This window comes from Vigna radiata, chromosome 2, assembly GCF_000741045.1.
Source record: "Vigna radiata var. radiata cultivar VC1973A chromosome 2, Vradiata_ver6, whole genome shotgun sequence".
NCBI classification, from domain to species: domain Eukaryota; kingdom Viridiplantae; phylum Streptophyta; class Magnoliopsida; order Fabales; family Fabaceae; genus Vigna; species Vigna radiata.
Window position 1 is genome coordinate 16,264,682 of NC_028352.1, and position 16,528 is coordinate 16,281,209.

The window sequence follows — 16,528 nt, forward strand, 5'->3', positions numbered from 1 at the left end:
CCATCATGGTCATCAATTCTTTGTCGTCCATCTATGTTTCTGTGATGTTCTTGCTTTCAGCTTTCAGAGCTATGGACTTCTTTTCTTCAATCTCCTCTTCATTCTTTAGTATACCAAGTTCTAACTCATGTTCCCGTAACTTGCCAAACAAGTTAGCTATATTCATCGTTGTAAGGTCTTTGGATTCGGAGATTGTAGTGACTTTTGGTTGCCAGTTCCTGTTCAGACTTTTCAAAATTTTATGTTGATCTCTTCTTTGTCAAAGACTTTGCCAAGAGCCATCAGGTGATTTACAATATGAGTGAACCGTTTCTGGACATCATAGATGTTTTCACCAGCTTTGATTCTGAACAACTCATATTCTTGTATCAACGAATTCTTCCTGGCTCTCTTGACTTCATTTGTACCTTCATGTGTTACCTCTAGAACATCCCACATTTCCTTTACAGACTTGCATTGGGATATCCTGAAAAATTCATCAATAGTTAGTGTAGAGGCAATAATATTCCTAGCTTTAACATCATACTGAGCTTTTCTATTTTCATCAGCAGTCCACTCAATAAAAGGTTTCAAAACAGTTTTGCTATCAACAATTTTTGTAGGTACCAATGGACCATTTAAAGTAGCATCCAAAATTCCTTTATCTTGCGATTCAATAAAGATCTGCATGCGAATTTTCAAAAAAGGATAATTTTCACAAGCAAACAGAGGTGGTCTGTTTGTTGAAGCACCTTCACCAAAAGTTTGAAAATTCGAAGCCATCCCCAGGTTTTACAGTCGAATAGAATAAAAACAGAGTCGACTGAATTTTCAAATATCTTATGAAAACCAGCTCTGGTGCCAATTTTTATGAAACAGGTTGGCTTTCTTTTTACACCAAGAGGGGGGGGGGGGTGAATTGGTGTTAATTCAAAATTAAAATATTTTCGTAATCTTGGTATGAAAAAAAATTCAAGCTTTTGATCTTTCCTTGAAATGCAAGTTATTGAAAATTTAATGCAGTGGAAAAATGCAGTTGAATGCCTAGCAGATATAGTCGACTGGAAAATAAAGAGTGTAGGGATGAGAAAATTCAAACACTGTGTTTATACTGGTTCAATCAGCAATACCTACATCCAGTGTCCTTCCAACCCAGGAAGCAAATGCACTATAATGGTTGCGGTTTTTACAACAAGGAATTTATAGAAGCATTACACAAAAATATAAATTCTCTCTAACCCAAAACCAAATATAGTTGCACACATAAAACCAGAATTGCAACAAGAATCCCCTCTTCTACAATCTGCACCCACACGTTGAACAATCCTCAACGTGTCACTAGCACTCTTCACAGGATGTCAAGCCTTTCCCAATAGACTTCACAGGTTGCCAAGCCTATCACAATAGACTTCATAGGTTGCCAAGCCTATCACAATAGACTTCACAGGTTGCCAAGCCTTCAGTAAAAAACAACAGTCTTCACAGGATGTCAAGCCTTCAGTCAAAAACAACAGTCTTCACAGGATGCCAAGCCTATCAAGATCAAACCAGAAACATCTTCTTTGTGCAGATATTGATCAAATAGTGAGAACAATGACTTCTCCTTCTGAATCTCTCTCAAGCAAGATCACCACCGTCTTCTTGGAGAATTCTTGGAGCTTCTAANATCAAATAGTGAGAACAATGACTTCTCCTTCTGAATCTCTCTCAAGCAAGATCACCACCGTCTTCTTGGAGAATTCTTGGAGCTTCTAACGAATTCAATCTGAAACAGGAAAATGAAAATGTCAGATTACAAAAGTCTCAGAACAATTCGCGTTCTGTCTATTTATAGCTTTCAGTTTCATCAGATTGATTCATAGTCGAATAGTCTACTAATACAGTCGACTGCATTAAAACAGTTATAACAAACAGTCAACATAAAGGCTCTTCAGTCAACGAAATTAATACACATTTATTACAGTTGACCAGGTCATAAAAGTAACACAGTCGAATAAGTATTTCACAATGTCGACTGACACATGAAAAATCACTTTGAAATTCTTTTCAACTTAAAATCTCACACAACATTTGTTCACAAAATTTGTACAAATATTTTAGCATAGTCGAATCCATTAAGAATGTATTCGACTGGACTAGAACTTTGTCACAACAATTATAAGTTCAAAAGGTGCTTGTGATCTTTTCTTTCAGAAATGTGTAATGATCAAAAACATTTTATCTCACATTTCAATACAAGCATGTTCCACAAATATAACACTCAATCAAACATAGGAACAGACAAAGTAATTCAATCAAAACATGTTCAGCGAATATGACAAACATTACCGAATAAGAACATGTAATACTGGAACATATGTACTGTTATTAAGCACTGAGTTGTCATCATCAAAAACCAGTTTGATATAGAGTTTGTGTTGTCAACAATCTCAACAAACTATGCTATGGTTGGCTAGTTGAATGACCACACCAGTAGTCTTAAGAGGTCCTAGAGATAAAGAAGTAAACATTGATAAAGACATTACATTTATAGAAGCTCCTAAATCTAGCATAGCATTGTTAAACTTTGAACTTCCAATAACACAAAGAGCGAAAAACATACCTAGATCCTTGCATTTTTGTTGTATGTTAGAAATAAAGAAATTTGTTTCTCAACACTAAGAGTGGAGGGGGGTGGGGGGATGGGGAGGCGAATTGGCGATTTATAAAAATGCACACTTTTCAAATCTTTTTGCAAAATTAGAATGATCTTGAAAACTTTCTTGCGTTGTAAGTAAAGTGTGTATGCAAAGAAATGTAAAGAGATAGAGAAAGAAGAGCAAACACAGTTTTTATCCTGTTTCAGTCTCAATGCCTACATCCAGTCACCCTTCCAATCAACCTTAGTTTGAAGGATATTTCACTATAATGATTGGAGAATTACACCAAAATTTTTACAGTGAACACACTCTCACAATGTAAACACGTTTCCCACTCAAACAATCAAATATAGAAATGAAAACACCTACACACACAAAACCACACGTTCTTGCTGCAGAATCCCTTTGAGAAACACCTCTTAAAGTGCAAGAGCTCCTTACTCTTCTTCCTGTCGCTCACGAACAGGGAACAACACAATCAACAAGTGCAAAAACCTTTTCTGATCACAACAAATACACATCCAAAGTGCGCATAGGATCAACCATTCAAGCTCTCAAATCTCTTCTCAAGAATCCTTCAAGTTTCTTCAAGATCTTCTCTTCTTGATTCTTGGAGCGTTTATGTAATCTGTAAAAACTTTCTCAGATCAAAGAAGTCAGTTATGAATTTTACAAATGATCAAAAGTTACAAAATTACAAGCAATGCATCAATTTATAGTTTTCATCATATCACACGCAAAGTAATAAATTAGGTTAATAATTAATCGGTTACAAAAAAAAACACAGTTGTAACAATATTACAACTAACTCAACTCTTAATTGAATACACAATTAATATAATTAAACATTTTTAAAATATGACCATTAATATAGTTAGGTCAAGATTTTTTGTCAACATTTAGGTTAATTTTTTTGTCAACATTTAGGTCAAGCCCATGAGAAGAGCATTTTAGTAATTTGAAACTTTTAAAACCCCATTTCACTCACCTCTTTCCCCTCATTTGCTTTTTGGAGTTATATAATAGTGATTTGAAATCAAATAGTTAGATATATCACTTATTACAATAATCTTTGTAAACGATTGTATTTTTATTTCCAACCATTACATTTATTTAGAAAGTTCAATTATTTATTATAGAAAGTATTTAGAAAGTATTGAAACTAATATATAATGATTTGTTTTGCATAAATAATTTATTTTGTTTAATGAATTCCAAACTTAACACACAGTATTATCGTTTAATTCATTCTCAAAAGATATTTAATAATAACTTAATTAATATACATGTCATTTTTTAATAAGATTTTATTCATAATTATTATAATAATTTTTATTATTTTAATTCAAAAATTCTATATAAAATAATTAATTGTTTATGTTATAAAATTTATTATATTATCAAATATTAATTTTGGTTATAAATCTTGCTTTTTTTCAAATAGATTTGGAACTTCCGAATTAGTGATGTTTATATATATATAAAGCTTGGCTCATACTCTTGTAAGGATATTCTACTGAAGATAGTAAAATCAATAAAAACTCAGTTAGTTGAAAATCTTCACGTCCGATTCATACTCCAAACAAAAGTACTAAAACTCCTATTATTTGCAACTCGTATAAATACACAACAAAAGAAAAAAACAATTTGCAAATGTTGAAAAAAAGAACTTGGCGAAGGAAAGAAAATATTGCCTACTCAGTCACATTTATATATTAAAATCTTTCAGCAGTCTCCACAACAGGTTGAGGTTCAGCATGGCTCTTAACAAGGTATGGACCCATTTTAACAGCTTTCTCCAACTGCATCAAACATTATTCAATTACTAAATTTTCAATTCAACAAAAATATAGTCAAACAAACACGAACAAAAAATTGTCAACTCAGAACTGAAAGCCAATAAGATAACTAAGTCTCGTATTATTGTATATTTTGAAAGCACATATCATTCGATACTGCATATGAATGAAAGTATCTAAATCTAACCTTTGCATATATATCTGTAAAAGCAGAAACACTATCAGAAAGTGTCAGTGTTTGGAATATAGCCTTGCAGCAGTTATAACGGGCTTCCATACCTGAAATGAACCAATTCAAGTGATGTTAATGCGACAGTTGGAAAAAAGTAATGGAAAAAGCATATATCACTAATATAATTAACAACAATGTTCTTTTCTTTTTCTTTTTTTAATAAAATTTTTCATTAGAATGAGAGATAATTACCAACAATGTAAATTATAATACATACCTATTTTCGTGGTTTCAATAGTTGGATTAATCACTTTGTTTATAATATCATCTTTTGAGCATATCTCCATCAAGCACCATGATCGGACAACCAATCCACTTATCACTCTATAGACCTGAAAATATATTGAACAAAATTGGTTTCGGTAAAATTTTTCATGGACCATTATCTGATCTTAATTAAAGGAAATCTGCCCAATAATTACTATTCCTAATCCCTTAATTTTAGAGATTACACATAATTGCCATATTTATTGTAATATTTATTGTTTAATAAATTCACATATTCTAAGATTGAACTTTGAAATGAAAGACATAGATGAAGCCAATGTAATTTTAGTTGTTAGAATCATAAGGAAAGGAGATAGTATATTACTATTCCAAGAACAATACATCGAGAAACTTCTCAATAAGTTTGGGTATTATAACTTGAAACCTGTGAGTACCCCTTATGATGCTAACTCTAAATTAATGAAAAATGGAAGAGAATCTATATTTCAGCCTCAATATGTGCAGATAATTGGAAGCTTATTGTATTTGATGAAATAATTGGGAGCTTATTGTATTTGATGAAATTTTCTAAACTTGATATTTCTTATGCAGTAGGTAGACTGAGTCGGTACACTCAATGTCACAAACATTGGAATGCACTTACAATGCTTATGAGATACTTAAGAAGTTCAATGGATTAGAAGGGTACCATGATGCTAGAAGGGTATTGTTGTAATCTGAGATAATATCTGTAGAATCTTTCTAATTAGAGGAAATAGATACATAATATTTTATTTTATTTTATTTTTTCATAGGTTTCCTAGTTTCCCTATTTCCCTTTTTAGGAGAACTAGATTATTACAAATAGAAGGTTTGAGAATGTATTTTTCATAATTTGAATAATAAATCAGTCTTATTATCCACATGGTATCAGAGCTTGTCTGATCCGCTTCCGCTGTCTTTGCTGTCTACCGGCGGCCGACCGCCATGGCCGCCGGCAAGACCCTAAAATTCTCTTTTTTTAACCTGTGTTTTTAATGGGCTCCAATTGCCCTAGCCAAGTTCTGTTCTTTTTTTCCAGTATTGCCAAATAGAGGGTTTGTCTGAGTATCATTAGAGTGGGATTCGAACCCATTCCCTTTGGGACCGAAAGTCTCTTCTTCGAATAATCCAACACTACTGCCTTCGCTGTTTTTTCCGTTGTGCACCGCCGCTCTTCACCGTCGTCCACCGTCCGCCGCGAGCCTCCGTACGTCGCTGGCCAGCATCCACCGCCGGCCACCGTCACAGTTCCGACTGGTGACCAGCAGATCTGGACCGTCTCTTCAAGCGACGGCCAACCCCACCGGAGTCAGGACCCGACTCCACTCAACGCACCCCCACGTGCAGCCACCGTTGCCGGAGCGTGCAGCCCACGCGCCTCCCTCCGGCAAGACCCACTCGCCGCCGCCGCCGCAGACAGGGTCGCCGGAGCCTCCTGAGCCCATTCCTAGGGTCGGTGACGACTCGTTTGGGCTATGTTTTAGTAGATCTGAGTTTTAGTCTCTGCTCCTTGGTGTGACCCACTCGCCAGACCTTCCTCGTTGTTCTGACCCTCCATTGCTGCCATTGCTGTCATCTTCGTTGTCCTCACAACATCTCCGTCATCTCGCCGCATCACCGGACTGCGTTCCACCTCAACTGCGTTCTGGTTTTCGTGTCTCGGGTTTCGCCTCTCGGTTCCACTTTGCCATATTCTCTCTACAGCAAGGGAACTCATGTTGCAAACTCTCACATGTACCACTCTTGGTCTCGCAAAACCTTCTACCTTCACCATCAATCTGTTCAGAATTTTGAAGACCAAAAACGACCACTCCAGATGCAACTGCGTCAGTTCTTTCTTGGATCGTTGGTCACTTTCTTCTTGGGCTCAAGTTTAGCCCGTACTTCTTGTGATACAGTGCTAAGTATCACATTTAGGAGTAGTCCAGCAGAGAACTTTGGACCTCCAACCTGTCTTTGGCCTTTTTGATGCCATGGTGTTTTTTGGTTTCTGCCAATGTTGTTATAACAACTCACTCGGAGTTGTTCTTTGAGACTGACCGCTGAATTGACTCTTTCAAAGTTATGGGATTCAGGTTTGTCCGTTGTACGGATCGGTTCTCACCAGTTCTTCCACCTTCACGTTCTGCTGTTCAGTCGTGAGGAGGAGAAAGTTCCAGCCCCTGCAGGGTAGTGTAGTCCTTGCAGGTTTGTTGCTGTTTGCCTCTACAAGACAGTTGTTTCCTGAAGGCCTCCAATATGTTTAAGGCAGTTAAGTCCCTTGAAGGTTTGTTGCTGTTTAGGATGGTTAAGTCCCTACATGTTTATGGCTGTTAGCCTTTTAATTCCAGCCGCTGCAGGGTAGTGTAGTCCCTGCAGGTCTGTTGCTGTTTGCCTCTGTAGGACAGATGTTTCCTGAAGGTTTGTCGCTGTTTAGGGCAGTTAAGTCCCTTGAAGTTTTGTTGTTGTTCGCCACTATTGATGGCAATCCAATTCCTGCAGTTTGTTGTTATTTGCCACTGCATGCCTTTCGTCTGTTCTTGCAATTTGTTGTTGTTTGCTGCTGCAAGTCATCATCCATTTTTGATGGAAATCTCTCTCGTCCATTGTTGTCCAAGTTGAAGTTTCATGGTGCAAGTTCGCTCTCATCCATTGCTGTCCAAGTTGAGGTTTCATTGTGCTAATTCGCCTTCGTCCGTTGCAATCCAAGTTGGTTTATTGACGTTCGCTACAATTGAGTTTGTCTATTCCAAGCTTGGTTCATACAATTCTGTATGATCCAGCTTGAGGGGGAGTGTTGTAATCTAGGATAATATCTGTAGAATCTTCCTAATTAGAGGAAATAGATACATAATATTTTATTTTATTTTATTTTTTCATAGGTTTCCTAGTTTTCCTATTTTCCTTTTTAGAAGAACTAGATTATTATAAATAGAAGGTTTGAGAATGTATTTTTCATAATTTGAATAATAAATCAGTCTTATTTTCCACAGGTACCATGAGATACTTAAGAGGTTCAATATAGTGAATTTCCCACTGTACTAGAAGGGTACCATGATGCTAACTGGATCTCTGTTTCGGATGAGACAAAATCTACTAGTGGTTCGTATTTAAACTTAAGGATGGTGCAATTACATGGAGACCAGCCAGGCAAACAATTATTGCAAGATCAACAATGAAATCTAAGTTTGTTGCTCTTGAGATGACGGGTAGTGAGGCTGAGTGATAGAAAAACCTTTTAGCGAACATTCCATTAGGAATGAAACCAACCACATCAATGTCATCATAGTGCGATTGTCAATTGACAATAGCTATAGCTAAAAACAAGAAATACAATGGAAAGAACAGACATATATAATTAAGACACAATTTGGTTAAGCAATTGCTAAATAGTGGAACTATTTCGATTGATTATGTGAAGTCAGAACAAAATCTGGTAGATCTTCTCATATAAATCAAATATGTTCATTCTTATGGTGTGTGTGAAAATGCTAGAGACTGCACTATTGAACGGTTAAACTTTGTAATTAAAATTCTATATGGTAAAAGAATTTTAGTTTAAACAAAGATTGTAATGATCTTCATATCACTTATGGGTGCTGTATGATTTGCAACATACACTTGATTAAATCACTTATATGTGTGTTAATTGGAACCGCTTGCATGAGATTTTGCCATGATCTATCTCATGGTCCAATAAGCACATCACAGCAATAACACAATAATAACAGTAAGGATTGTGAGTATATTGTAAACCTCTAATACATGTCAAGTGTCTTTAGTTCATATATCTTGCTATACAAACTATATTGTGTTAAGTTTCTCGATTTAGAACTGGTTCATAAAGCTTGCTACACTAGCTCAGATGTGTTATATCTTATGAAACCCAGGATATTTCTTTTTTATATCTTTAGTTAATGTTTTTATCTTTTGTAATATGTGAGGGATTGTTATAACAATATTGCAAAAGTTAGTTGCTAGATGAGCGGTTTTTTCTAAAATGTTGCTTCTTTCAAACGTGGTTAAATGAAACCACAAGATTCGGTCGTTTTAGTTTCACAAAAATCTGAAGGTTCCACAAGTAATGGGATTCATCCATGATGGGCTGATTTTGATCCTTTTCCTACTCTATAAATAGAGGCTTGTGCTCACCTCTAAAATATACACTTTTCTCTTATTCTCCTTTTTCTCTTAATTTCTTCCTTCTCTCCTTTTTTTCTTATAATATCATAAGTTTATTATTTTACTCTTTTTAGAGTTTTTTGCAAGTTCTATGATATTCTCATAAATTTTTGGAAAGTCTCTGTTATATTCTAAGGCTTAAGTAATACACCATGGATAAGTTCTCAAGAAGAGTGGATTTACATGTCTAGATTTTACAACAATTAACAATGTAAGTCACATCTATTGGTTCAATTCTTTTAACTTATGAGTAATGCTAATAAATATAATCATTACTTAAACAATGTTAAATTTAAGTCAATGGTTTCTTTTGGAATAAAATTTAATTTATTTAGTGCATATATACTAACAATATGAAAGTTCATATTAATGTCTCACCGCTAGACGTATTTCTGCATCCTGCTGCAGTACTGACCGAAACAGACCCTGCAAATTGCATGAACTTGGTGAGAAGGTAATGTATAAATAAAAAGCTCTCGTGCAAGTCAACTCAACAAACATTATATGAAGATGAACTTTCATTATGTAGCTAACATTTATCTTAAACTACTTCCCATACAGGGATAATGATGCATGTTCTAAATTATATATATATATATACATATCAAAGGAAAGAAACAAAAGTGGGCGGTCTTGAGTAAAAATATTAATACAAAATATAGGCAGCATTACATTATAAAACTGATCAGTGTAATACGCTTCTTGGTTTTTAGCAAGTAGTCATGATTATGTTAGCACAAACCTACAGTTAGATAAAGTTTCACATATATCCTAGTCCCTTCACTTCAAAGAGAAACCAAATCATTATAAGTAAAACTTCAAAATAATTAAGCTATAAAAAGCATTTGAAACTAAAAAGGATGTAAAAAGGCAACCGATGGAGTCAGCTTTGAACTTCTAGTGGCTGTTTCATAAATTAAGCGTCGCAGATTTTCTTCTGCTTCAGCATTGAGTATAATACTATTCTTAGATCTGGTTTCTCCGGAGATGTTTCCGAGAGCATGTAATGCAGCCTGTGGTCGCATAAGAAACCATGGAAGTTAGAACATAGAAGATAAGTTATCAGCATATAATGCATCAGAGAGATTGAAGTGGACAGGGAAACATGGTACAATAAACTAGTTATTCTAATGAAACCCTAAATAGAAGCTGTAAACCTAGGAAACAACACTGTCAAGATTCAGAACATTACTACCCAACATTGCTTGCAGCAATTTGCATCAATGAATAAGACAACTTCATATATTTTCATCTTTCAGGGCAATACACTCCTTGAGGTTGCCTAAGCAAGTAATTTTTTATAATTATAGAAACAAGGAGTTGATCTATAAAATCAAGAATATTGCTATAGTTATAGAAATAAGTTGTAGGATATTTATCCTATTCGTATCATTATATTATGTCAAGAATTGCCCTATTTATCATGATTATATTGTATCTAGAGTTACCTTATTTGTGATGTACTCTTGTATCAATTTATTCTTATAAATAGAAGATTATAAGAGGGATCAATCAAGCCTTTTAAAAAAAATTTAGAGTTTAATTCTCAAGTATAAGGAATTGTTACTACATCAACAGGAATATCTAGATTGTATATGAATTTTAGGAACATACTTATATCATATCTTTGTTATTAAAGGACACCAAATCACTTCTATTTATTGTATTTATTTCTTTCCCTCAATATAAATAAAAAAACTCATGCTATCTTAGAAATACATTGTTGTGTTGTAAGTAGCTGATTATTTGGATAAAAATATTTTCAATATTTCCATGATAATTAGTAAAACATATCTTTAGATTCTTCCTTCTCATTTCAGCTTTTTCTTATTTTAAAGGATCTAATTATTACAAATAGAGATTATGAGAATATAATTAGTGTGTGAAGAATGGAGAAGATTGGGAGAAATCTCTCTTGTGTGTTTTGCATACACATAGGATAGTTTATTTATAATATAAGATATGAGCCAAGGCCCTTAATATAGAATGGGCTGAACCCAATAACATAAATACACATCTTAATATCTAACACTCCCCCTTGGAGCACATAAATCATATGTTCCAAGCTTGTTACATAGGTCCTCGTAAGGACTTAGTGAATATGTTTGCTAACTGGTTATTTGAGTTAACGAACTCAGTCTTGATATCTTCGGATATGATTTTTTTTCGAATAAAATGACAATCAACTTCAATGTGTTTGGTTCTCTCATGGAAGAGAGGGTTAGAACTAATATGGAGAGCAGCTTGATTATCACATATAAGTGTCATGTGAGTGACATCTCCAAATTTCAATTCACTGAGTAATTGTTTAAGCCACACAAGCTCGCAAGTAGCTGATGTCATAGCTCTATATTCTGCTTCTGCACTGGACCTTGCCACAACACTTTGCTTCTTACTTTTTCAAGATATCAGGTTGCCACCAATAGAGACACAATATCCAGAAGTAGACCTCCTATTAGAAGGGGAACCAGCCTAATCAGCATCTGAATAGCAAACGATTTTTATATCGTTGTTAGGAACATATAGCAAACCTTTTCCAGGTGATCCTTTAATATACTTTAGTAGGCAAACAACTGCATCCCAATGGTTTTCACATGGAGAGTTTAGGAATTGACTCACCATGCTAACTGTGAAGGAAATGTCAGGATGCATAACAGTACGATAGTTTAATTTACTAACTAATCTTTTGTACCATTTAGGATCTGAGAAAGGCTTCTCCTGAGATTGTTATTAATAAAATAAATAATTTTATATTTCCTTATTATCTGAAGTTGGTATCAAATTCCCAGTATTGGGAGTCTTACTTTTGCTGCCTCGTCAAATAGAGTTTTCCTGCACACTAGCACATGCAACCACCAATATCAACATGTGTATCCCACATGCCATTCTTGGAAAGCCCTCTTGCTGTAATAAGAGACAAGGTTGTCAGGACCTCCAATGCCCACTGCAAAGGGTGGTGAAGTCTCATTTGACTCAATAAGGATGGGCAAAAAAATAATCCAAATGCATATCACTTTAAGTCTATTTAAATGGATTTTTTCCAAATCCAAATAAACATATTTTGATTTAAAATCCAATCCACTTAATAGAATTTGGATTGGATTTTGAAAAACCAAAATAAAGACAAGCCATGGCAGTTATGGACATGATCGAGCCAAATTGGCTCTAGGTGAAAGGTCAAACTGAGTAGACCCCAAACTGAGTAGACCCAAACTGAAAGGTCTAGTTGAGTCAACCCATGTTGAAGGGTCAAGTCAAAATGGTCCAAGTTAAAGGTCCAAATGAGTCGGCAAAACTTGTCAGCACCAATGGTCAAGAGAAGTTGATATGATCATACATAGGTCAAGAATGAAGAGTGTTTAGAGTGACAAGAAGCATAAAAATAAATAGCATAGGTTTTCTTAGGCTTGTATTTTGACTATGTATGATCATATCACAAGTCAACCTCGACTAAAGGATGAGACAAGTCGACAACGACCGCAGGTCGAGCCGAGCCAGTCGAAAGTCGAGACAAATCGGCCTTGATCCATGGTTGAGTCGAGTTGGCCCAGGCTGAAGGTCAAGTTGAGTCGACTGGACGAAGGTTAAGCAAGTTTCCTCGATCAAAGGTTGTGCTAAGTTTGCACCAATTGAAGGTCATGCCTAGTTTGCCTTAACCAAGGTCGCATTAAGTTAGTCCTGGCTAAAGTTTGTGCCTAGTCGACCTTAGCCAATGGTAGAGCCAAGTTAGCCCGGGCTAAAGGTCGAGCTAAGTCAACCTCGGCCAAAGATCCAGTCGAGTCAACCAAAATTGAAGGTAAAGTTGAGTCGACCCAAGTCAGCTCAGGCCAAAGATCGTTGGGATGGCCTCGACTGATGGTTGGGCTGAGTCTGACCCAACCAAAGGTCGTGTCGAGTAAGCCTTGACTAAAAGCCATGTTGAGTCAGCACCAACTAAGGTTGTAATGAGTCAGTCCTGGCAGAATGTTGTGCTAAGTTAACGTCAAAGGTCGAGTCAAGTCAACCCAAGCCAAAGATCCAGTTGAGTTGGCCACAACAGAAGGTCGTGCCATGTTAGCCCCGATGGAAGGTCATGCTGAGTCAACCCTTGTCGAAGATCTTGCCGAGCCTGCCCTAGCTAAAGGTCTAGTTGAGTCGACTTGATTCTAAGATCGAGCCTAGTCGCCCATGGCCGAAGGATGAGCCAAGTCAATGGTTAAGACGAATAGACCTAAGTCAAAGGTTAAGGTGAGTTAACCTAAATCGAAGGTTAAGATGAGTTGATCTAGGTCTAAGGTTGAGTCGAGACAAGTTAGTTTGGGCCCATGTTGACTCGAACTCTAGTTGACACTAAGGAGATGTGACCCAGACCTAAATCGAGATAAGTGAACTAGACCCAAGTCAACATAAGTTAGCCCGAACCATGTCTAATAGACCTAATCATCACATATATTAGATTGGTCTCATTGGATTTAGTCTAATTGACAATGAATTCAATCTAGATTTAATCCAATTAAACATTGATTGGAAAAAAATTCAAATTTGATTGATTTGGTAAAAATGGATATGGATTATAGATCCAATCTATTTTATTGGATCAGAATGGATCTAAACTAAATTTTGAAAAATTCAATCTATGCCCACTTAAAATAAAGAGTTTATCCTATATAATCAAGAATATTGTTACAATTAGAGAAATGATGAGTTGACCCTTTGCAATCAAGAATATATAGAATATATAGATTATATATGTATTATTATGAACATTTTTATTGATTCATATCACATCTTTCTTTCAGAGGATATTGAATCTCCTCTATTTATTATTGTATTGATGAATTTTTCTCAATATAATTGAAGCACCGAAGTTATTTAATAACATACAGTTTCAGTTCAATATTGATTTCTTTTTCTCAATATAATTGAAGCACCCATGTTATTTCATAAACATATGGTTTCAGTTCAATATTTCTCTCTTTCCTAGAGTTTAACACAATTAAACAATAGAAAATGAGACTGGGAGGTATCAAATTATAGTAGTTTAGGATATTTAAATTACTTTGAAAAGAAAAGGGGAAGAAGAATCTAGTTCACTAACCAGCTGTTTTCCATGTCCTTGTGGCCCTTGTCGTTCAAAAGCAGCATCTATAACATGTCTTGCAGCAGGTGATGAACCTGAGAGTAATAATGTGGCCCCCTGGGTAGCTATGATCGCAAAACCATAAATTGAAATTTGTAGTATGTGTAAAAACCAAAGAAGTTCTTATTAAAATAATTATCAATAAGGACATATAAATTAACAATAAGTAGTTTGGATATGCTACAAAATCATCTGTCTATATTTATATGTTACAATGATATTATAAATCAACTATTCATAACATATATATGAGTAATGGAGACAATATCTTCAATGCGAAGTTTGTTTGAGATTTACATATCAACTAGAAATATGATCAAATTATAATATATAAGTTAGTGAGGTTGAGTTGGCTTGAAACCAAGGATGGATTGGAAAGGTTTGTAGAAGTCTGAGTAGTTTACCAGTTTGTTATTTGTCATGCCTTCAATGAATGTAATGCAATATATAATTTTATCCATACATAACTTCTGCGATAGGAGTTATGTTGGTTGAAAACATAAAACAGCAGAAACAATATAATTTGTCAGATTCAAGGTGAGATCTTTGTAACTTAGCACAAGATAGCACCGCTATAGTAGCATTACATCACATGCACCCAACAGCATTGCATCATGTTGCACCCCACTTGGCCTCCTGTGTTACTACAGAGCAGTCTCTGGTCACAAACATAGTAGCAAAAAACACATACTGCTCTTATACCAAATCAAAGCCATCTCAAACAATTCTCACAGTAAAAAAAGAAAAAGTTTGGCCCTAAGGGGTAATCCTCAGATTTCAGCTCCTCTCTTTACTTATCGGAGACAAAACCATATTCTTCCCCTTTCAAATCCATTTGCACACCCCATGCAGGGTCAGACCAGGCCTTTTTCTTTGTCAAGGATCCAGATTTCTGAGGAAATTCCAATGGTACAGTTTCCTATGCAGCAGTGACTACATAGGAACAAGCACAACGTTTGCTTCAGGGATGACCCACTTTCCTCATCAATATTTCCAGCATCCCAGAGCAGTTGCTGCCCAATCCACACCTGTGCAACTACAGCACACAGTTGTATGGTCTCTTCTCTGTTATTTTTTGTTTAGATATATTATCTTTATATTTTTATATTTATCTTTTATCTTTAGTTAGTTTGTTATTATTTCTTATTTGTATTTTGGACTTAGTCCGTATTTCTTCTATTTCTTCTATTATAAATAGAGAACCTTATATGTGTATTTAACATAAGGGAGATTAATCCCAAATATACTTTTTCTGATGGAAACCCATTTAGGGCATTCCACTCAAAGAAGTAGCAACTCAAGCTAAGACTAAGAAAGGGAAGTTAAAGAAGGACTTTCTAAAACTTTCTTGACTTCTTTTCTCTAAAGTCTTAGAAGGATTAACTAAAACATGTTTACTTTGTTTTGTAGGGTCTAANTAGAGCTTGGAGACTATATGTGAGCCATCCAAGAAGTAGGAGCAAAGGAAGGAGTACCATCCAATAAGAGGAAGCCCAAAGAAGGAGTGCTGCCAGGGGGNGCTCAGCTGCACAGTTAGTACAGCCCAGCGCTGACGTTACAGCATGTTCCACGTGAAGCAAGCTGACCTGGAGGAGGTGTGATCCGTGCTTGCTTGATTTGGCGCGTTTCTTAGACAGAATTGTTTGAATTTTGGGAGGGAATTGGATCAGATTTGAGTCCCCTCTTCACCTATAAATAAGAGGGTCTCCTCCTTTGTAAAATCACTTTTGAGCTATAGTGAAATGCTGCAGAATTCTAATTCCAGCCCTATTTGCTCGAGTCACTTCTTCTCTTTACTTTCTCTACCCTTTCCTCTAGCTTCCTTCCATCATAGGAGGGCCTTCTGAGCTGAGAGGATCAATTACCCATTCATTCCATCACCAAAAACCAAATTCCATTCACTTACATTCAATTCCGCTGCACTTCTATGCATCATGGATTGCTTGCTGTTTGGAACCAGATCTCAAGGTTTCCTACCCCTAGCAAGTCTCCATCATTTTCCCTATATTCAACATGGTATCAAAAGAACCTTAGGCTCTAGATACCATGTTGAATATAGGGAAAAAGTATATTTTGGGCTTAGCCCGTATTTTTTCTATTATAAATAAAGAACCCTATATGTGTATTTAACACAAGGGAGATTAATCCCAAATATACTTTTTCCCTATATTCAACATGGTATCTAGAGCCTAAGGTTCTTTTAAGGAAAAATTTTTTGATGCCTTTACAACTACATTCGCCGTTGCCAGCGGCGGCGCCATCTATCGCTTCCGGCGGCGCCGTTGTCTTCCGCTACCATTACCGGAGTTTCAGTTTCAACCGACGATCACCATGTCATCAATGAAGCCTT

General features: G+C 35.7%; 1 protein-coding gene across 1 annotated transcript in view; it reads right to left on the reverse strand.

The window, feature by feature from the left end:
• Nucleotides 1-4,127: 4,127 nt before the first annotated feature.
• Nucleotides 4,128-16,528, reverse strand: part of LOC106756443 — a 42,483-nt gene continuing 30,082 nt past the window's right edge. Inside the window, exons 12-17 of the mRNA XM_014638876.2 lie at nt 14,137-14,243; nt 9,935-10,072; nt 9,438-9,485; nt 4,867-4,981; nt 4,605-4,696; nt 4,128-4,420 (exon numbers count right to left, since the gene is read on the reverse strand). Of these exons, the coding sequence (XP_014494362.1) occupies nt 4,334-4,420; nt 4,605-4,696; nt 4,867-4,981; nt 9,438-9,485; nt 9,935-10,072; nt 14,137-14,243 (587 nt within the window). The 3' untranslated portion in view covers nt 4,128-4,333. The remainder of the gene's footprint in view (nt 4,421-4,604; nt 4,697-4,866; nt 4,982-9,437; nt 9,486-9,934; nt 10,073-14,136; nt 14,244-16,528) is intronic.